The sequence below is a fragment of the Danaus plexippus genome, assembly GCF_018135715.1.
Source record: "Danaus plexippus chromosome 29 unlocalized genomic scaffold, MEX_DaPlex mxdp_36, whole genome shotgun sequence".
Lineage (NCBI taxonomy): Eukaryota > Metazoa > Arthropoda > Insecta > Lepidoptera > Nymphalidae > Danaus > Danaus plexippus.
In genome coordinates, this window is record NW_026869857.1 from 65,100 (window position 1) to 87,393 (window position 22,294).

At 40.4% G+C, this 22,294-nt stretch overlaps 2 protein-coding genes across 2 annotated transcripts; one reads left to right on the plus strand and one right to left on the minus strand.

Moving 5' to 3' along the window:
- Positions 1-5,770: 5,770 nt before the first annotated feature.
- On the plus strand, positions 5,771-17,479 carry LOC116776767 (calponin homology domain-containing protein DDB_G0272472-like). Its single transcript, XM_061529011.1, has 13 exons — positions 5,771-6,056; positions 6,526-6,745; positions 7,306-7,429; positions 7,586-7,695; positions 7,775-9,589; positions 9,731-10,318; positions 15,048-15,263; positions 15,468-15,610; positions 15,749-15,890; positions 16,015-16,206; positions 16,308-16,510; positions 16,641-16,796; positions 17,019-17,479. The coding sequence occupies exons 1-13, from the start codon at positions 6,010-6,012 to the stop codon at positions 17,062-17,064; spliced, it is 4,002 nt and encodes a 1,333-aa protein (XP_061384995.1). The 5' UTR covers positions 5,771-6,009; the 3' UTR covers positions 17,065-17,479.
- A 610-nt stretch (positions 17,480-18,089) lies between these two features.
- Positions 18,090-22,232, minus strand: LOC116777039 (uncharacterized). Its single transcript, XM_061529089.1, has 9 exons — positions 21,959-22,232; positions 21,553-21,726; positions 20,588-20,678; positions 19,891-20,022; positions 19,610-19,705; positions 19,419-19,539; positions 18,713-19,330; positions 18,424-18,489; positions 18,090-18,194 (listed from the first exon to the last, which is right to left on the minus strand). Exons 1-9 carry the CDS (start codon positions 22,093-22,095, stop codon positions 18,154-18,156), a joined length of 1,476 nt encoding a protein of 491 aa, XP_061385073.1. The 5' UTR covers positions 22,096-22,232; the 3' UTR covers positions 18,090-18,153.
- Between the last annotated feature and the right edge of the window lie 62 nt (positions 22,233-22,294).

The following is a 22,294-nucleotide window of genomic DNA, read 5'->3' on the forward strand; positions in this document are numbered from 1 at the left end:
GCGACGCAGCAGAGTTCGTGCCTAACGCCTCCCCTCAGTAATAATCCCGTGGTACATTTTCACTTCCGTCCTTATCCCTTCAGCTCGTCCTAGGAGAGATCCTTAATTTCTCTCTCCGTCCCTGTCCCTCCTTCGGGCTCAGTAGCTCCGTCTCTGTCTACATTCTTTGAGAGCGATTTTTCCTTTTATCTCCTAAACTAATGGCAAATACGGATTTCTCTCGGAGCATTCTATTTAACCGACTGTCCATGTGAGGTGTTCGTCACGTACTCATTTATGTGATGTCTTTACGTTAAACTCACTCCATCATTCTTTATGAACCAATTAATAGAAAAGACGCGCTTATTGTTTGGAACAAAACAAACATATTATATTTTGACAATCAGCTGACTGGGGTCTGTTCATAAAAATGTGTTATATGTATTAAATTAGTTAATGTATAATAACGAGCGGGCGGTTCACTGCGGTGACCTCTGGCAGAAATATAGTATTATTAATGTGTAAGAAAAGATAAATAAAATAAACACAGGGGTCGTGCAGAGCAGCAGGTCGCAGGTGACCTGGAGCTTACTCCTGGAGCTGATAGGTACCGACGTGCAAAGATAACATTCCTTAAAAGATAACGTTTAGAATGATTAACTATAGTCAAATGCAAGCAGATCTAACTCCTGGCTTCCGAGCGGTGACTCCATGATGGCCCGCGGCAAAACACGAAGATAGCCTTCATGTAATTATTAACAAGAAGTTACCCAGGCTTCACCCGCATAGCACGCGCCCTTTGTAATAAGCCTTACCCTTATTATTTAATTCTACTTCTCAATCCCTTCATCAGAGCTAGGCCTGGTTACAACGGAACTAATCAATACTAAAATTATTTTGATAGTGGAGCATTATATGTCGGGATGAAGCCGCGACAAACACACGCGTGTGGTCGTAGTGAGCACTCCTCATCTTGGGAGTCGGTTACAAACTAGCCTGCGTCACTCTTTACATCAGCTGAAGGCGAGTGAAGTCTCCGTCATCAGCGGTCTAGCCATCCCGGAGGCTAGCAACAAGTTACGGAGTTAACACAGAGACAACAGACAACATATTTTAAATTAAATTCTCCTTTAAGTAGTAATGATAGCTAGTGTCTCTTAGGTGCAGGGTGCAGCTGTTGGCCTCCCCTCAGGCCTCGTCTCCAGGCCCCGTCTCCAGGCCCCCGGGGCCGAGCGGGTGAGGGGAGCTTATCATTTTTTCATATTTTCCTAATATTAATTAAAGATTAATGTTCCGGAAAGATAACCGCGGCTCCATTACCGGCCTCACGCCGCGAGAGGTCCGTGTTCCTGGGCGCTCCATATATTACGTCTTATCTTAACCTGATCGCTAATGAACCCGCACCTGCCCGGACCCGCGACCTCCCGACCCTGAGGTCGTCTTTAAATACACGAACTTGTATCACATTGTACCTATAATCTGATCCTCGGCCGTTTCAAGAGACGTGTCTACTTATAATTTGACTAATATTGTTTTACTAACTTCAAACCAGTATAACTCGACCTCTAGGTTCGTTCTCATTGTATGTCTCTAGTATGTCCGTCTGTGCAGTGTCGTTGTAATGTGTTTATTATTCTATGAGGATGAAAGGAGATACTGTTACGAGTCTATGTTTCCGTACACAGACAGACATACATTAATCTTCGAGCTGTACTTTAAATAATTCATAATTTTCTTATAACCTCATTCGTCGTCTCATCAACTCGACGCCTCAGCCGTAAATTGATTCGCGAACGAGCGCCGGGGGAAGCGTCGCCCAAGTGATGTCAGCCACAAGCGTTCCGCCTGTCTTATGAGTGATAATTAGATTTAAATAAAAATATTACCAACATTAACACTGCCTCCGTCCCGCGACTTCCTCCATATTGACTTTCAAAATGTATTCAGAGAGGAACAAGTAATGTCTGCTTAATATAATATCCAAGTGAGCGGACCGCTAGCGACATCTATCTAAACTACGCATAACTTTGCTATAAGTTATATCCTATGTCTCGTTCTATTCTCTGAGCTATATTACTTTATAGTTTCATTAAAACCCGTTCAGTAGTTTCGGTGTGAAGGAGGAACAAACATCCGCATGTGAACACCCAAAGTTTCTCCGTTAATTACATATTGATGTATTCAGCTCCCGGCCCCTTATCTTCAACCGGGCGGTCATCAGGAGGATGGAGGGGATCCGGATATGACGTCATTAGACCAAGAGCAGATAAGAGACCCTCTAGGTCACGTTAGGAACAAAGGTTACAGTTCAACATTTATACTAAATGAATATCTACAAATTTATTTTGGTTTTTTGAAGCGCGTCAGGACACGATGCAGCGTGTCATCCCAGGAGGTCGCAGGATCCACCTAGCGTCTTCTCCCCTCGTCCCAAACGTCTCCTCACTCCTCGACCCTCCCTCTGTATGTCCCAAACCATTGTTTGAGTTTCTTTATTTTACTCTCCCATTCTTTTTGGTGAACGAAGCATTACTTTTTCCAATCCAAGATCAACCTTGACTTATCGAGGACAGAGTTCAGAACGACTTATCTCTGTATAACGGCTCAATATGATCAAATAATAAGTTTAAGGAGTTCTCGCTCTGATGTTCAAGGCACAGAGTCTATGACCCAATGGTGTTCCTGACTGTAGGGTGACATCAAATAGTTACGGACAAGAACTTAAATATAACCAGCACTTCCAGCTGCAGCACCAGCTCCAGAACTTAGAATAAAGTGGAACATTAGTCAATCAAGATTAACGTAAATCAAACACATGTAATTAATTATATATTTATTTTCTTGAGTAGAATATTTATATCAATACAATATTTCGTGTGTCACGATGTCCGTGTGGCGCCTCCAACCCCCCACCCCACCCCAGCCACGGCCGGGTCGGGGGAAGTCCCGCTATTCAATAAGCGCATGCCGGAACGAGGTATTCCGCCTCCTCGGCATTCAGGGGACGCGCCGAGGGTTCAGCGAGCGGCCGGCACATCACACCAGCGCGGACAACATCGACAGACGACCCTCCAATACTTCATTATTATAAAACGATAATATATTATAGGACCTCCGTCATTGTTACAACTATTGAAGGTGAGAACGGAAGTTCAAAACTAACCGGAAGCTGAGACAGATTCAGCGTCGACCGACAAGGATCAGCACAGAGAGCTGTAGGATGTAGAGCAGAGATAACATACTATATTATAATACTACTGAAGGTTCCGTAACAAATTCACGTCCGGAAGTTATTTAAACAGACAGACATACATTGAGAGCGTCGTATATATTAACTCAAACTATTCTTAAAGTGACGCGTCACTCGTACAAACATAATATATTAATGAACGCACTGTATATATAGAACTATTGAATCAATTATATTTATATTTATATATATACATCAGTATGTACGTATGTTAATAGCGCGGAACGAGTCGGAGCGCGATGAATTTCAATCACCAAAGAATGGCGTCAAAGCCAGCCTGTTGATTCCGTCTCGGCTCACACACAGATTATTATTTATATTTTTGCATCTTTATTATATTGAATTAGTTACATAGCAAATATTTTCAGGCTATCTATCACAGTCGCATTACGGGTGGTCGAGGGGTGGGGGTAAAACGGTCGGACGCACATCGACTGACTAATAATATATATATACTTACTCAATTAGAATTAACTTAGTTTTAATGTCAGTTTTCAGTACAAGCACATTATCAGCATGATAATATTTTTATTTTCTTTTAATTGTCATATATTTAACGGGTGTTGGCGTCATGTAAGCCTGTGGTGGAGTCACCCCTTCATCGAGAGCCTCCTCCCGCTCCCTCCTCCACCCACTCAGAGATCATTTCACAGAGCGTTCGTCAGATATCAATTGAATTAGCAATTAAAGGAATTAAACCGTCCCTCGTGAAGTGTCTTAAGATTGCTAATGAATGGATAGGATTGTATATATATATAGTTATTACAGGAGAATGATATTGTTGTGTGTGTTTGTTAAGGTCGAGCTCTGAAACGTCTGCTAGAAGTTTGACCCACAGATAGCTGACGCACCTCACAGAGAGCGACACGCTAATATTAAAATAGTGTATTTATAATATGTATGTATGTTTGTTAGTCTGTAACGCCAGAACTACAGTATCATTATATCTCTACATTAATATAAACTGTACCGTATAGCGGCTGAAGTCACGGCTCACACGCTATACATATGACTGTTGGCTCACATATATATATTGCACACTTTATTCCCCAGTTAGTTTTAAGAGATCATCAAGACTCAAGTCCAGACTAGTCCTGGAATGACCCAGACCAAGACCCATATTCGTAGCTCGTGCTCCGTCTGCGGGTTTAGTCTGCAGCCTCCTCCTCGCAGGATCAATTGCATGCTTCTCTGATGTGATTCCGCCGACCTCTCGCGCTGAATGTTAATGTGAGGACACACTCTGCTTATATTACTCTCTCTATATATTTATATTATATAGGGATGGCTTCATCCAACATAGAGTCATAACAGTATGTCTTTTATTGTACAAACCATATCTCTACCTTTATTTATGCAACAGCTACGAGCCAACTCGCGGACAGCGGCTAGCTGTTAAACAAAAATGGTGTCCACATCGAGAGTGTGAACATAAGTAGCTACGGGAAATTATACAAATAGTACTCAGTAATTTAGGACTATATTTATGTCACGAGAATGTTTTTATTTGCAACTAGTTTTTGCCCGCGACTTCGTCCGCTTAAATTTCAGAATTAGCAATGTATGTAAAGTTGACCGGGCGAACTCTATTCCTCCCTAGCGGCCGTAAATAAGCAGATATTGTTGTTCATTAAGTATTTTTTTTCTTTTTCATTCGAACAGAATAAAATATCCCATGTCCGTCTCCTGGTCCCAAGCTGTCTTTCCGCCAATTTCCAACCATATCCCTACAGTTATTCTTGAGTTATAAAAAGATAAAAAGTGTAACTAACACAACCTCCTTTTATATAAATAATTTTTTTTATATAATAAACGTAATATATATATATATATACATATATATACAAATTCGCATCCCCACACCGGATACGGAGTCAGAATCAGTAATGATAAAAGCCTCATACGTAGTGTCATTACAGGAACGTGCCGTAAGCAGGCGGGACGCGTTAACCAAATCTTAATATTATAATAGTTTCTACAACTTCAACAGCCACGTCGATATTCACAAACACACGAGCAGATGGATAGTATAATTATATATAATGTAAGAGAATTAAAAGACAGGAAAAACAGCCGTCTAGGTTACCCGATTGCGGCGAGAAGGAGTGCAGCAGTCACCGACGAGACGGTCGGCTCCAGGCAACGCTACCGTCATCAATATTATTTAAATGTTTTGATTTCATTGAATTTTAAATCTGTGAGTCCGGAGCCCGTCCGCGGCCACGACAAAAAACCTAAGCATAAACCCATCCCTCCGAAGTGACTTTGATGACACGCAGAGTGGCCCTTAGCGCTTACATTACGATACAGATCAAAAATATATATTGAGCTTAATGTGTGGCCACCAAACCCTGCGTATGATGATGAACGAGTTCACATCTAAAAGATTTTTAGTTTAAACAACTATATATATATATACAGTATAAGACCTGCGTGTCTGAATATGACACTCCCCACAACATATATATATACACACGTATATAACCCACTAACATATAAATGCATTAGCTGTAATCCTCTTTTCTTCGCGTTCCGTTATCAGTTCGTTATCAGTAATCAATAATTATCGGCTTCATGAACACCGAGTCAGTGGCTAACATTACCTCCACAGATATAAAAGAAAACTTAGCGATCTCAGACTCGGCCGGCAGCTCATTGTGATCGGTCCTTTGACCTGGAAAATTAGATAGAAGTACATGCAAGGCGGTGAGGACCTGTAGTTCTGTGCAGCTGGAAGCATCACCAGCCTATCGCAGCCTTATCTTCAGATTACTCATTACATGTCGCCAGTCCATCACAGTGTGTTGCTCAAGTTCTTCAAAGATACGTAAGTAATTAAATTATCTTTCTATAAACAAGACTTTCTTCGTCTCTTCCAGTTTATATTCTAACGAAGATTATTTTTGCTTTAACCTAATTATCAACTGAACATTACGTTACTTATTAGAGATTTGTTTCATAAACAGTTTAATGACGTAAATTTTTACCAAGAACAATGACATTCTCTCAAAATGTCCTTCGATTATTGTTCGATAAGATAAAGTTGTTGTGAATTATATAAAAACAAATAAGTTGAAGTGTCATTGTGTGAGTTCGGCGTTTGGACTCACACTGGCTCAGATTACATTTTAAACTGTGATCGGTTTGAGGAAAATTGAAGTTTAAAATCAGGAAAAGTCTCCGAAGAATATGTTTAAGTCAAAGAGGGGGAGAACGGGTTGTTTAGTGAGAATATAATCAAATTGAGATGTAAAGATTTACTTTCTGATACAATTGATAAATCAACTAAATTCCAGAACAAGCATGTCGGAGAAAAAAGAAGGAATAGAGTCGAGGGTGCCGAAAGAACAAGAGATGCGAGGAGATAAGGAGATCCGGGAGGAGATCGCTAGAGCTGGTGAGGTGGAGATGAAACACTTCAGTCAGGAGCCGGTGATCCAGGTGACGAGAGAGGAATCCTCCTTCGTGAAGGGAGATCTGAAGGTGGAGAAGCTGGTGGTCACAGAGGACATCGCGGTAAGGTTTCAACATCTGTTCAAAAAAACTGACACACCAGGGAAAACCGTGATCACCCAGGTACAGAGGATAGAGTACGGCCTCAAGAAGTGACGACACGAAGAGCAACTGAACTGAACAGCAACTGAATAAAATATTACTCTTATGATTTTATTTTAATTCATGAATGTCCTTTAGTGAAGTCTTGATTCACGACGCGAAAGACAAATATTAAAAAGTTGTTTAAAAATATTCTTAGTTTATACAAAAAAGTTCGTGCAAATAAATTGGCTTCACTAAAATAACTGCCATTTAAAAGTAACTAAACCTGACGCTACTCATTTGAACTTTATTTCATTTCCTAAGTTAAAACATTAGATGTCTGTTATACTATTGTCCTCGGAGTGATCATCACACGAGATGAACTCGTCATCAGTTCAGGCTCCTGTGATGAATGTGCGTGTTGAGGACAATCTTAATCTGATCTCTCCAGACGACACAGAACGCACACTTAGTACATACATATGTTGAACTCTATTGACACAAACACGAACATGACGCAGATTAATAACGTCTTATAGAATCGAACAACAACCAAACACATTGTGACTGTGACGGAATCCGGTGAAGCGAATGAGGAGCAAACTGAAATATACAGCGAAATGACGGCAAGGAAAACCGAGCGTGATGACCAGAGGCGAGAAGGTGATGTACGCCAGTTACTAACTATTACCCAAAAATAAATAACGATGATCCGGGATAAAAGTTATCCCGGAACAAGTCTGGAAAACAAGCAACGGTCTCGTAAGCGAAAATATTTAGATTTAGATTTTCATATTCACATGTCTTGTTCAAAACCAGGTTTCCAGAGAACCGTGCACAGAGTGACGAGGATACCACAACTTAAATTTAAACACACGGTCGATAAGATAAAGAAGCAAGAGGAAATGATAAAGCAAGGGAGAGATGAGGTCGGAAGGCGTTCAGTGACTTAGAAGTTCATTGCGATCTTCTGAACTATTAAAGACTTATATTTCGTTTCCGTTCCAGGCGAGCCTTGCACTTCGAGTGGCAGAGGTTGTACAGGAAACAAAGAATGGCAGATCCCATTTACAACAAATTGATAAGGTGCAGTCTCCAGATATGGAAGATGAATTTGATAGAATATATGACGAAATATGCGACGGTCCACCATCAGGGAACTTCCCGACACCTGGAAAAAAAGACGACTCGGACGGATTAGACGACAAATTTGAAGAAATTATGAACAATTACGATAAGGTCGAAGAACAGAAAGAGCAGGCGGGTTCAGGAACAGTCAGAAGCAAAATACCTTTGTTGAAACGTAAAAGTGAACAAGACATAGACGTCACTAAATCTACTTTGAGAAAAAATTCCCTTAAGACATCAAGTTCTGTTGATGACACGAAGCATTTTATACGTAAGTTACCAGAACCAGTCACCACAGAAAGAAGAAAACAAGAAGAATCCATCGAGGGTAATACTGTGACGTCTTTAAATAGCGATACCTGGGTTCAGTCTGAGACCGTGTCGGTCAAGAAATTTGCTTCAACAAAAAAAGTCACAAGCGCCTCAGAAACAATATCCATACAACAAAGTCTAGAACAGGCCTGTGACACAGAAAATGATTTGATAACACATCGATATATTACAGGAAGCAGAATTCCAAAGCATTTTAAAAATATGAACGGGAGAGAGAAAAAAAATGAGGACAACAAAACAAATAGAAGTGAAACGAAAGAGATCAAAACAACGACCATTAAAGATTACACGATAACGTTGAACATAAAAGACAGAATATCTAAGGTTGAAACAAAACCGAATATTATAGAAAATATTAAAATACTTGAGAATAACAACGAGATCACTCAAAAAGACTTTCAACAAACAGAAGCTGAAGAACATTCACACACTGTCAATACACAGCCAGCAACAAGCAAAGTAGAAGCGACCTCACCGACTATAATGACTACTAATAAAGAAGATAGTAATGAGGTCGTTTCAAACAAATATTTCAGAGATTTAGACACAAAAAGATCTCAAGAGAAAGATTCGAATAATACGATAGTAGAGGAACCATCCAACAAGAACAGAAACAACAACGAAACGACATCCGTCTCTCCTCACGAGTGCCACAGAGACAACACGTTAGAAATAAGACATGACACCACTGACATACAAGATGATGACCAAGTCAAAGAGGCGGTTAATGTCGTCACGTTAGAATTTCCAAATCCTTTGATTTCTGCGTCTAAAAGTTTTTCAAACGATTGTCATAGAAGTGTTTCGAGAACCATCTCTAAAGAAACAACAGATATAAAATATGTAGGTGAAGAAAAGGTCAAGTTATGTGATAAAAATGTTGTAAAAGTAATTAATGAAAGAACAGAACAAAACCACAAGGAGACAGAAGACAGAGAAGATAAGAGAGTTGGAAACAACATTAATCAAGAAAACTACTCCGCTGGTAAAGAATTTAACATCGAGACGAAAAAAGAATTCCAACAGAGAGATATCACAGGCAATAAAGAGTATATAGTATCAAAACTTAAAAATAATGAAGAGAAAATAGAGAAAGAGTCACAGAGAAACATCACGACCCATGAACAGACAGAAAAAGAAATAAACATGGAAGAAAAAAATAGAGAATTTTATATCGAAAAGTTACAAAACATGAATCCAGAGAAGTTAGAGGAGCTAGAGGAAGAAGACATCATTTTATTAAAGGGGAAAGTTAAGAGAGTCATGAAAAGACTGAATTCCAAAGAGTTCAGGAAGAGACAAACAGAGACTGGAGACCTGCCGACAGACGTGTCTGTGATTAATAAGATAGCGTTGTTTGAAGTAAGTACCCGGCTTGGATATTAGGAGATAAAAGAACTTATAGTACAATAAATGTATATCCCGGGAAACATACCAATAGTTAATGACCAACAAGGAAAGATAGAAACGCCGATATAAATAAAGTATTAATTTGTATTTCAGCAATCCAAAGATTGTTTGCGAAGAGACGGTTTAGAAGAAGAAGATAAAAAAGACAAAATACATTCAACCAAACCAAAGATAGTCGACGAAGTACTGAAGGCAGAGGACCCCGAGGCTAACGAAGACGAGAGGAGTAAGAGAAATGATTCAGTAAGAGAAGAGTCCACCTTCAGTTACAACGCGTTCCTCAACTACAAGAATACTATTAAGAGAGAAATTAGTGTTCAGGAGAATAAAGCGACAGGACGCGGGGCTAAGACAGAGTGCCATGAAATATACGAGTATAAGATAAACCTGAACAACTTCACGGACGATAAGAAAAATATACTGCAGAAGATAGAAGCGGCCGCGCTGAAAGGTAACGAGAGCAAAGATATCTTAAAGGAATACAAGATAAACAAAGAAAAAGATTCAGAGACGAAGCGAGCGAAGGCTGAGGCCGAAGTCAACTACCAGGGGGTCCGAGGGAGAGTCAGAGAGATGGTGATGAGGATGAACTCCACAGACAGGATGGCGCTGGAGAGAAGAGAAGGAGACAGGAGGAGACGGAGGCAGGGCGCGGTGGCGGAGGCTATAGCGCTGTTTGAGGTCAGGTGTACCATGTATGATAGTTTGATAATTCAGGTAGTGGAACAGAGAAGCGCTTGTCTCGATACGGGGAGCTTAGGACTAGTTGTATCCTCACACTACAAACGGAGAGTTAGCAGTTTTTCATTGATACATACTTCCCATAAAATAAATCAATATGGGTTATTAAGTAAAAGGAGAACGCTTAGTACGTACCTCGCGCGACACACAGCCTGGTGATAAGAACATTGCTCCGTACGCTTTAGAGTAAATCCAAGTTAGACCTTGTGGCTTATATATATTATTCGTTTTGTCTTTATGTCCTTGTATGGTTCGACAAGAATTAATTCACTCAATATATTATAATAAAATATAGAAGTACACATAAAAACAAACGTACGTCGGCTCTAGAACACTACAATATATAATATTAAATAAAACAACACGTGAAGCGAAGTCGCGGGAAACGGCTGTCAAGAAAAAAACCTTTGCATATTAATGGTATCAAAATACCTGGTCGTATTTTATAATGAGATGAGGGTAGGAGACGAGACCACTCGCCCCGGGACAGTCGCTGGAACACGTCGAGAACTCAGAGGTCTAACCATGTTGGTGTTTGTGAGTAGATTGTTTTATAAATAACGTAGTACGTGTTACGTAACCTATGAGTATGTTTAAATCATTCGTTTTGTTGAATTGAAACCAGGTTGCTGAGCCAACCAGCTTACCAACTAACTGGCGTCTGTGAGCGAGTCCGGCTTTAACGTGATCGTTTGTCAGTCCGTCAACAAGCGCGAATGTTTGTTAATGGCGTGGATTTAGTTACGTTAGTGTTTTTTAATTCAATCGATCGCTGGGAAGCTTGTTGTCGAATATATGTACAACTTGTCCCACGGTTCGATTATAAACTTGCATCACAGGGCGGAACTGCTCATGGCAAATGATTACTCCAGACCAAATGGAGCAAGGAAATATCGTTTTTTTTTTGAAATCACGAAAATTTATCTGAATCTTTTTGAACATCAGCATCCGTAATGTTACGTGTTTCTGTTGTGAACACTATTTATCAAATATTCCTGATCTTTCGTTTGTAAAGGCGACCTCAGTAGCTCCTATCTGTCAATTCTTAAAAATCGTGAGAATCAATGTTTTCCCTAAATCTTTGCATGATTTCAACTTTCGGTCAATGTTCACACATCGTGATGTAAAAACAAGAAGAGATAATTAAGGCAAGTCTCTACAATAATTCCAGACTAGCTTTGCCCGCGACTCCGTCCGCGTGAACATCAGAGTTGTTCTCCGCCATTACGGCCGCTGTACCCGAACTGCACTTCATGTTTTCATCCGCGTAGTTTTGGGATCGGGATCGGGTTAAGAGGTAGCCTACGTCTTTTTCCGGGGTTCATTCTATGTCTCTACAATAATTCATCAAAATCGATTCAGCGGTTTAGGCGCGATGACGTAATAGACTAATACTATTCTAAGACCTCGATTAAAAATAAATGATAGATGATTAGTTCACAGCGAACTACTAGGGATTAAGATAATCTATAATGTCGATTACACTGACTAGCCAATAGTTTATTGTTAGGTAACAACTCCAAGTGTTTTACATCTAAATAACTGCTCTCGGTAAGAGAAGGATTCATGTAACGACACACATTAAACGTACTTTCTTTCTTGTAACGATTTAATATTTTTTAATATGTGCCTACGTTTATTATGATGTTATTAATGTAAGCGAAAATCACCTTCCATATCGGCATTTAGTAACAAACCGATATGTTACATACTAAATAAATGACTTATTATATTTCTGTCGACAGTCGCCATCGGAACTCAGCTTTGTAATCTCGTCTTAATGATTAAATTGTAAATTTAATACTACAATACATATATATGCTAGATTGCCTTTTCATTACATCGACTATAAGACTATTAGTCAAAAATACAAAAGCGGATATTGTGACTAAACTATGGCAGCTAGGCATGCTCTCACTGCTCCCCCGACTTGGGTTTCTAAGTAGTCATTTCCCTACGGATCGCAAATTTTTTTTGAAATAAAATATAGGTAATAACCATCCTCGATAAATGGACTATCCAATACTGGAAGAATTTTTCAAATCGGCCCCGTAGTTTCGGAGATTAGCGCGTTCAAACAAACAAACTCCGCATCTTTAAAATATTAGTATAGACTCTACAATAGTTTCATACCTTAGAATAACCAGAAACAAACAAATGATATTTTTTTCTAAACAAACAATGGAATTCCTTAATACGTGTTGATAGCAATCGGTTGTAGTTTGTGCCGAAAATATTGTTGGCGAACACGCGTACTCAGTAAAGGTCGGAAGTTGGAGGGAGAGAGACGATGTGTGCTAAGGAACAAGAGACCAGGTAGACCCGTCTCTGTCCGAGCTCGGCGGCGACAAGCCGAAACAAACGGCACGAATGATTTAATATTAATTTTGTTTTAAACAATACACGCGTTACAGTGAACGATCAGAGCGTCCACCGCCAGTATTAATGCAGGCTCGACGTCTTAAATATTATCTTTTTATGCGCATAATTTCGACTGTCGATAGGACCCGCAGCCTCTCCGATTTTTTGTCGAAGCTCGTCTAATGTTGACTGTAGGCTTCGAATAGAAGCTGTCTTTAAGACCACCCCAGTAGAAGAAATACAGGGGGTTCAGATAAGACATACGGGCGTAGTGAGCCGGACAGCCATAAGTTTGAAACCACTTGTTTTGCAAATGACCTAAACTCACTCGTCTAGTAACTGTCGCAGATCGTTTTGTAATAATTTTCAAGTACTATTGTTATAATAGTACTTGAAAATTTAAGTTCCCTTGTAACTAAAAGGGCCTAATTAGTAATTACGTCTCCACTTAGTATGGCCGTCTGTAAGTTGATTTTGATTTGATATCGTTGTTTGTTCTCATCAGATGCGGGTTTTCATTGGTCCAACTGTGCAAGTCGTGAAGGTTTAAACAGCCATCTCTATTGCAGGTCGTTTATCTAACAGTTGGGATCTTCCCCGCGACGGAATGCGGCTGTCAAATCCCTCAATAACAAAGTCCCTCCCTCGAGGTTCCGATCTTTATTGAGTACGCACATCTCTCAACAATATCCCTTTTCGGCACAAAGTTACTGATTACTATCAATATCAAAGAATTCGGTTTTTTGTTTAGAAAAATATAATATTTGTTTGTGTCTGACATTCCTTAGGTATTATACTATTTCAAAATCTTGGATTGTAGAACCTTTTTAAAAAAACTTACCATAATTTCAGGGTTTTTTTTACAAAATGGACTGAAAGTTTAAATAATGCAAAGTTTTAGGTTTGACAGATAGGAGAGCTTCTGAGGTCGCTGTTACAAACGAAAGATCAGGAATATTTGATAAACAGTGTTCACAACAGAAACACGTAACATTACGGATGCTGATGTTCAAAGACATTCACATATTTTTTTTGGAATTTCAATAAATCGTGACAATTTTTTCTATATTTTTTCTGGAGTATTCATGAGCTGCTCCCGTGACGCTTTTTTTCCGTTGTATTTTGGGCCTCGTCGTATATATTATCAAGTTCAGGTAAATCTTTTCTCCCTCTTGTCAAGCCTCGCCTTTCAATCGTCATTCTTCGTTATAGTTTCTAAACACTAACGTCTAAAACACTTAAGTATAATTAATTGTCTATTAAGTGTCAATTCTCGTCTCCTTCTGACCTTAATGCACGTCATTTTAAACAGACAAACAAACAACGTTTTTATATAATGTGATATGCGTTTAGTGTAAACATGTTGATTACAGACAGTCTCTTTAATTTCATTTTATGTGAAATATCAGGAGTTATTAGTTTACTGGCAGTGCTCTGCCGCGCGTAGCTGTGGTTGCATGGCTGAGAAATGAACAACAAAGACAGCTAACGTTTTATTGAACTTTATTTTTTCAATACTTGTGGGTGCACAATTTTTTTGTTCTCCTGTTTTTTGTGATGTAGAGGCTCTCTGGTTTTCCAACACGGGAACACGCATTATACATCTGTCCCTGTGGAGAGCGCTCCACATCCTCATCTGGACCGCGCGTTACTAAAGATTGCCCTTGAGCTGTGTTAGTTGTGACTTCGGACGCCAATCTGTTAGGGATTTGCGATCCTCCAAGTTGAGATGGTCAGGACTTGGGATTTCGAGGAATGAGGACATCTTCACCTTCGAAAGGCCTCGTTAACATCGTTGCTTCCACTATGTTGTTCATTAATTTGTTAACTGCGAGTCGCGTGCCGCTGCAGTGTCTTGGCCGGTCGATGGCGCTCTTAGGGGTATGTCAGTGTCGTGTTAAATAATTAAAAACATTTCTTGAAGCGTGTTGAATGTCATGTTAAAGTTACATCAGAATCGGTGCAGAACATTTTGAGTTTTTGAAGCACACACAAAACAAACTCAACATATATATATATAGTGCTCTAAACTTCAATCAATCAGAATAATCCAATATTTTAATTAACTTCACCCATATCTTTAACTTGTGAACTGCTGATGAGTTTGGATTGGGATTAGAAAAGAAATGTGACACGTGTATAGTTGTAAAGGTTCAGAGCTCGTCACATGACATACTGTACACAGTGTAATGAAGTTATCCCGCTAACAAAACGAAATAGTTACATCAATATTGATTCAGCTTTATAAGCACGGTTGTCTGATTGGTATCTAATATTTTTTTTATAATAATTATGACGAATCAAACAGAAAAAGGTCCCAGCTGCGCGTCAGGAGTCTGTCGCTAACGCGAGCTCTCTAGCGAAGAAAGACGAGGTGACGGTCCAGACAACGGAAGAGGAACTGCTCCAGAAGATCGCGGAGCTGGAGCAAGCTGAGGAGAAGTATGGCTCGTACGAGAACATGACGTACGTCGAGCTCAGTGACGGCGCCAGGATGCCGACCCTGGCTGTAGGGACAGCTCTGGTGAGTGAGTTTATATATGGTCAAGATCAGTCTCATGAGGCCCAGGAAATGACGATGGTTAGATTTATATGAAGTTACTATTAAAGTACGCTTACGTTCATTATAAAGTTGACTCATCTGTCATAATAATGAAGGACAGATAACTTAAAGAATTGATTCTCTTTTATAATAACATTGTGTTGATATTTCATTTCTCTTCCTCAGCTGGAGAATGGTCTCATCAAACCCATCATAAAAGCAGCAATAGCTCTCGGCTACCGAGCTATAGACAGCGCCTTCGTGTACGGTAACGAGCGCGCGGTCGGCGAAGCCATCAGAGAGAAGATACAAGACGGAACCGTGAGACGGTCAGTGAACTATTCAGACCAACTCCAGGCTTGGTTGATATCATGATGGGAAGATTGTTTCAGTTACTGCTTTACATGAACTGTTAGGAGAATACTCCTGAAGCTATCTAACAGTGTAACTGTCTGAACTTTCCTCAGCGAGGATCTCTTCATCATTTCCAAGTTGTGGAGCACGAGCCACCGCCGCGACCTGGTGCCCAGCGCCTGCCGACAGTCTCTGGACGCGATGGGGCTGGACTACTTCGACCTCTACCTCATACACAACCCCATGTCCTTCAAGGTATGTCCCGGGAGACCATATCATCAATATAACGACTTTCACATGTTGTCACACATTATTCTCAGGCGTCATATAACTCAAAGTAAAGCTGCAGCCACTATGCAGAACCTCGATGTCATTTCAGGAGGGCGCCAATCTTCTACCGAAAATCGCGAACGTCCTGCAATACTCCGACCACGACTACCTCGATGCCTGGTTCGGTGTGGAGAGCTGCATCAAGCAGGGCCTCGTCAAGAGGGGAGGGGTCAGCAACTTCAACTCTGTCCAGGTCCAGAGAGTTCTGGATAAAGGGAGGATCAGGCCGGTCATTAACCAGGTCAAAGAGTTTTAGAAATTTCAAATTTGACTAAACGCAACTTTCAATAGACTGATTAAGTTTTGTATAAGCAAGCATCTTCATCTCGTCTTCTCCACCAGGTGGAGTGTCATCCGTATCTGAGTCAAACTCGTCTCCACGACTACTTGGTGCCCCGCGGCGTATCTCTCAGTTGTTACGGCGTCTTGGGGTCGTCGGGGACCCCGCGTCACCTGCGCTCCCCGCTCCCCCCCGTCATCAACGACCCCCTCGTCAGGACCATGGCCGCCGGGCTTGGGGTGACTCCGGCGCAGTTGCTTATTAGGTGAGGATCTTTTCAATATAAGAGACTAAAGTCTCTTCCTGTGCTAAATGTACCTACTATAATAAAACAAGCGTAGTCAACAACAACATAATCCTTATTTATAAGTTCCGTCCCGTCCCCTGTGTTTCAGCTACCAGGTCCACATGTGTCACCACGTGGTGGTGAAGGCGTCCAGCGCTGGTCACCTCCGCGACAACCTGCTGTCACTGGAGCTGCAGCTGGAGCCGGCCCACGTGGCCGCGCTCTCCGCCCTCAACAGGAACAAAAGGACCTTCACCTTCCAGGGGTGAGATCTGCTCACTGAGACCGCCTCAGACCGTTCGGAGCGCTAATCACGAGTTCACATCGTTACTACACACGAAGCGTTTCTAGTTTCGTATCTAATAATACGTCAATGCTATCACACGGAAGCTTTACAGATGACACACTGCATACTGTCCGTGTGTAGTGTGACGGTGCAGACTCGTGCTAGGGACACTTGACTAATGTATCCAACGTCTTGTTTCAGGATGGGAGACACGCACAAGAACTATCCCTTCAAGATACCTTTCTGAGAGAGTCTCGTTTGCCAATTTTTTACTTTCACACTTTTTTTTCTGTTTTTTTAGACATTTTCATAATTATTTGTCTTGTTTAGAATAAGTTTCCTTTTCATATTTCTTTTCGACTACGTGTCGTGTGTACTTTATTATGCGTGTGTTTTTACCGATTACGATGTTATTAAGTTTGCCATATTCTAATATTTAGTTTTGTAATTAGTAACAGAACAGTTACGTTACGTTACGTTTCTGTTGTGGCATTTATTTTGTATTTCTACGACTGATTTTATTTCAAAGTATGTTTTTTATAAACGATGACATTCTGCTCGTGTTTAGGAATAAGGTGATAATAAAATCTTTTTATATGTGTTTTGAATTTAACAAAAATAAATAAATTTCATGAGTTTCGTAAACTAACTGCGTTTCTGTCTTCTTCATTCACATAAATTAATAATCCATTGAGAGTTCCGCTTCCTTGATGTATTAATGACAGTAACTTTTAAACAAATGTTCGAAAGAAAAATTTAAATATTTTAACCATGTTTTTAATGAGATTATTTATTTTATTTCTAGACGTGTCTTCTTGGTTATTATTTCTATTACATTCCTACAGCTTCATGACAAGCATCACCTTGAAGAGTGTTTTTTGTTAACGCAGAAAATAAATTTAAATTAGCGCCATCTAGTTTGTAACTGGGGAATTATTAAACGTTATATAAAACCTAAGCCCTAGTCAGTTTAATGACAAAGAAACATCATCACTCTTATAAATTATAATTTTATTGTAGTTTTTATTCTACAACACGTTCATCCGACAGATGTCTCTGATATGAAAAAGTATTTCTGTTAAACGATTTCTTTTAAAGGTTGTTTTATTAAGAACCAAATGTTATCAGAAAAGTTGAACGACAAACCGTCTGTACATAAAACTATACACACACACACACACACACACACACACACACACACATATATATATATATAGAGGGGGAGCGGGGGGCGGGGGATTGGTTAAGATCACAAAAATAAAGAGACAGTCATAAGGGTAACATTTATTACAAGACATATATAAGAATAATTGAGGCGGCGTCTGTCCGTGAATCATTAAACACTATGTTCTGTTTTGTGGGTTGGCTTGAGAAGTCCTGAAACAGACAAACATATATACACTGACTGCGTGACTGTCCGTCTCGCTCATTATAAATACTAAACCAAGCTTCGATACATTTTGTTTGAGACGGTATAATGTAAGCCTTGTATATTATTGTATCGAACAAATCGCTAGCTACTTCCCGCGGCTCCGCTCATACGATACATGTTTACGTCTGTGTTAACTGTCTCATAGACTACGTCACATCCCGCGGGGCGCCTCACTTGGGATGTGTGTCCTCAGCGTGTTGGGACTGCTCCGGGGGACGGCCAGCGGTGTCCTCAGGGCTCCTGTGCAAACAACAAACATATATCATGTGTATAGTAACGGCTAGCTTCGCTTTACTGTGCTCGAAATACCCCCACTCCACACAGGACTCACAGCGCCATCTGCAGTCCGCGGCGTGACCTCAGACATGATTACTGTCATTATTGCAAAGTTTCATGAAAATCCGTTCAGTATGTGTGCGTGTGCGTGTCTGTGTGTGTGTGTGTGTAAAGGTATAATACTAACTCGCGTTCACTGTCAGCGTATTCTTCTTCTGTGTCTTCTGTATGCTCTTCTGTGGTATTTTACTCTTAATGTCTTTCTTCTTAGTTAATTCCCTACTCTTTTCTTTACTTCTGTTAATTCTTCTATTCTTATTGAATCTCTCCGACAAATGTTCCGTTTTTGTTAAATGTATTTTTGTCTCTGCTTTCTTTACATCTATATTCTTCTGTGTGTTGTTGTTTTCTTTTCCATTATCTTTCTTTATCTTTTCGTTTCCCGTATCTTTTCTTTTGTCTCTCTCTGTGCTCTGTGTGTCCGTCATCTTTCTTTTATCTTTATATTTCTTCTTATCTTCTTTATCGGCATCCTGTAAATGGACTCCATCAGTTACATCGCTCCCACTATCTCTATCTCTGTCTCTCTTCCTCGTATCTTTCATGTTTTTCTTAGGTATGGTCTTCGGTGGTGCCATGACCTCACCCTGTTCGCTGACGGAGCCCTGGTCCTTCGCCCTCTCAGCCTCCGCCTGCAGACATGTATCCAAGATTTTCGCCAGCAGGCTGGTCCTCTCGTCTGTGTCAACCGCTAGCTCCGATAGCTGCCGGTGAGCTGATGATATGATCTTGATGTAGGATTCACCTGGAATTAATATAGATACGAGTTCAGCACAGACATACAGAGACATGCATAATGAAGCGCTCTATATAAAGCCGCTATGACCACCGACCCATATACTCCAGGTCAAACTTCATCTTGTGCTGGAAGTCGGCCAGGATGGACCACTTGTTCTGTAACTCCCACACCAGCTCCAGCACTCCGCCGCATTTCAGGACGTAGCCTCCCTCCACCTGCGTGTGAGGTTCCGGTCATGTCTAAGCCTTATCATGATACAACCCTCACGTAACAACAGTCCCTCACCCGAGGTTCCATGTGTAGTCTGTGTGAATATCTCTCCGCCAGCCTGGACAGTGTGAGTCTCCTGGACCTGCGAGCTCTGCTGTAGCTGCAGAACACCTGCCGGTCACAAGCAACATCATCGTCAGTCCGTCACTCACATTAGTGTACATGGAATTATTTTTTTTATTATTCGTCAATCCGTCTGCTTGTCCTGGATAATCTGTTCAACTGCTGGATGTTTCAGCGACTCACGAGACGTTGTATTTCGTATCATTAGTGACCGTCTCATCGTGATGTGTTACCTGGACAGCGTCGCTGGGAGTGGTGGCGCTCGTGAGCACAGACTTGGCCAGCTCCTTGTCGTGGGATGGCTTGACCGCTACCGCCTGGAGGTTGGTGAAGGTCGTGGGGGCGAAGCGATCAGATGTCTCGTCCTGACAAACATATATATAATATTAGAGTGTCCGTTTGTAATATTTTCTTCAAATCAAAGAGTCTGTTTATATATAAAATATTGTATTCATTAAATTCTTCAACTTTATTAAGATCATTATGTTCTAGCGTATGTCTGCTGCGGGACCGTCGTGAGCTGATGAAAGGAATCCGCTTCAAGAGTAACGGTTCTGATTCTGATACCAAACTATATTTGGGCCTTGTATCGGTGGATTTTAAAGATACAACCAACTTCGAACAAATTATTTCTAAAAAGAAAGTGTTGTGTTTATCTGAAGCAATGATTTCTGTAACCTTTGAGTAGCACTTGTGCTTATAATGCTCTGACCACACGAAACCTACCCGTTACCTTGAGACTGACTGACGCTTCAAACAGTTTAGTAGACGGACCAACATACATACACACATACATTTGTAAACTAGTCTCTAACTGATAGGAATAGTGTTATGGCTCATACAGGATGCTTCAAAATACACACTCGGCACACAGTGGGGATTTAACTCGGCCTGTGTATGTTGATTGTTATAGTATTGTGATCCACTGACCGCTGTGTGCACCAGGAAGCTCATGGTGAAAGGCACCAGGTCCGTGCGGCACTCCACCGTCACCTCGCGCCAGGTACCAGCACAAGACACACTGAAAAGAGGAATATAATCCAGCATCTTCAGAACTGTTAAGTATCAGCTATACTTGGTCCGTATTGTTAAAGTAATGTGATGCCAGGAGTAATGTAGGTAGGTCGGTTTATTATATTAGGTTCCGTCACAGTCTCGCTGGAGCACACAGCACATGGCCACATGCACCACGAATAGAATATAGTTTGATTGAACACATGAATACTGTGTCCAGAGACTCTTGACGTGGTTACATAAACACATCTCCTACATATTATAAGATGAGACAAAAACTCTTAGCATTCATATGGATTGCCGTGCCGGTGTCATGTCCATCGCGTTGCAGGGAGAGGAACTTCAACAGTGTCTGAGATCCAGGTATAGGTTTAAGGGGCCCTATCTAACGCGTGATAAACGCTCAACTCCACTGTCCAAGCTCCTCTCTCTACCTAACCAAATTTGAAACAAACCTACCAGGGCTGCCTCCGAAGTACGTTCAAAGAATGAATTGATATCAGTTCTGAACAGGCCCAAGTCTTTTAGTATGTGTGGAGTTTGTCCGTTAGTGATAAACTCAAACAATATTGATCAGATTATCACTAACACTACAAGAATGTCGGTAACCCACATTACTGTAAATGTAAAGAACTCGACAAAGTCAAACCTTATAGGTTGACTGACTAAGTGTCCGAGAGTTGTCCTGGAAGTTGTAGGTTGAAATACAACTATAGTGAATAAATCCTCATACTGATTATTAATTATTGACCTCAATAAGCTGTTTGGTTGATATAAAAGCTACACTAGTGATAAATTTCACAGATCTGTTTAATGACATAGATGTTTCTGGAGATCCTGAAGTTCAGACACTTTAGCAGCTGGTTTAGCTCACAACTCACCCGTCAGCGACTGGGGGCTCGACCAAAATGTTCACCTCTGACTGCAGTATCTGAAGGTTAGTGAGCTCCTGTGTAGCATGGAGGCACGTTCGCAGCATGCTGGCTTGAAGCTTCAGCTCCGTGATGGACGGACCGCTGTTCATGGACAACTCCGGGAAGTCGTCACAGTCTGAACTAGAATAGGATTGACGACGGAGGATCGATACAGCTAACTAAGGAAACGTTGCTTTAATAAAATTCAAGAAGCTAATACTTTTCGATTTAACCCAACTTCAGATATTAACGAATTTTTCAAGTCTTCATTTCATTTGAAAATAACGAAAAATGTTTAAGTATGGCTTGATCTTAAGAACACGCTACTTGATGAAACAATTATTATGATTTAATATATACATTATAAACCCACCTGTCGTCTTCGTAATAGCTGGAGTTACTTTTATTATTTTTTAATTCCTCGATTCTGTTATCATAGTATTTCAATTCTCTCAATATTTCCTCTTTACGGAGAAGCAGAGCTTCCTTTTTGTTATTTCTGTGGGCCATTTGTACAATAACACATAAGTATTGTTAGTATATAATTCTTCAAGTGTTTATAAATATTTACTTAAAGCTCTGAACTAATATCTTCAATTAATATCTCATAACTACTCAACTATACGAAATAACGTATTTTTGTTGTATTGAAACATGAATACAATGTTGCCAACATACAAAAATTAAATTAAAATTATAACAACTTTAA

Bases quoted from the DNA above. Each gene is read 5' to 3' on its own strand.
- LOC116776767 (XM_061529011.1), top strand. From the start codon at position 6,010: ATGTCGCCAGTCCATCACAGTGTGTTGCTCAAGTTCTTCAAAGATAC. The intron at 9,590-9,730 runs GTAAGTACCCGG...TTTGTATTTCAG, and splicing joins ATAAGATAGCGTTGTTTGAA to CAATCCAAAGATTGTTTGCG. The intron at 10,319-15,047 runs GTCAGGTGTACC...CGAATCAAACAG, and splicing joins AGGCTATAGCGCTGTTTGAG to AAAAAGGTCCCAGCTGCGCG.
- LOC116777039 (XM_061529089.1), bottom strand. From the start codon at position 22,095: ATGGCCCACAGAAATAACAAAAAGGAAGCTCTGCTTCTCCGTAAAGAG. The intron at 20,679-21,552 runs GTGAGTTGTGAG...TCCTCTTTTCAG, and splicing joins GAGCCCCCAGTCGCTGACGG to TGTGTCTTGTGCTGGTACCT. The intron at 18,490-18,712 runs GTTAGTATTATA...TTGTTTGCACAG, and splicing joins TACGCTGACAGTGAACGCGA to GAGCCCTGAGGACACCGCTG.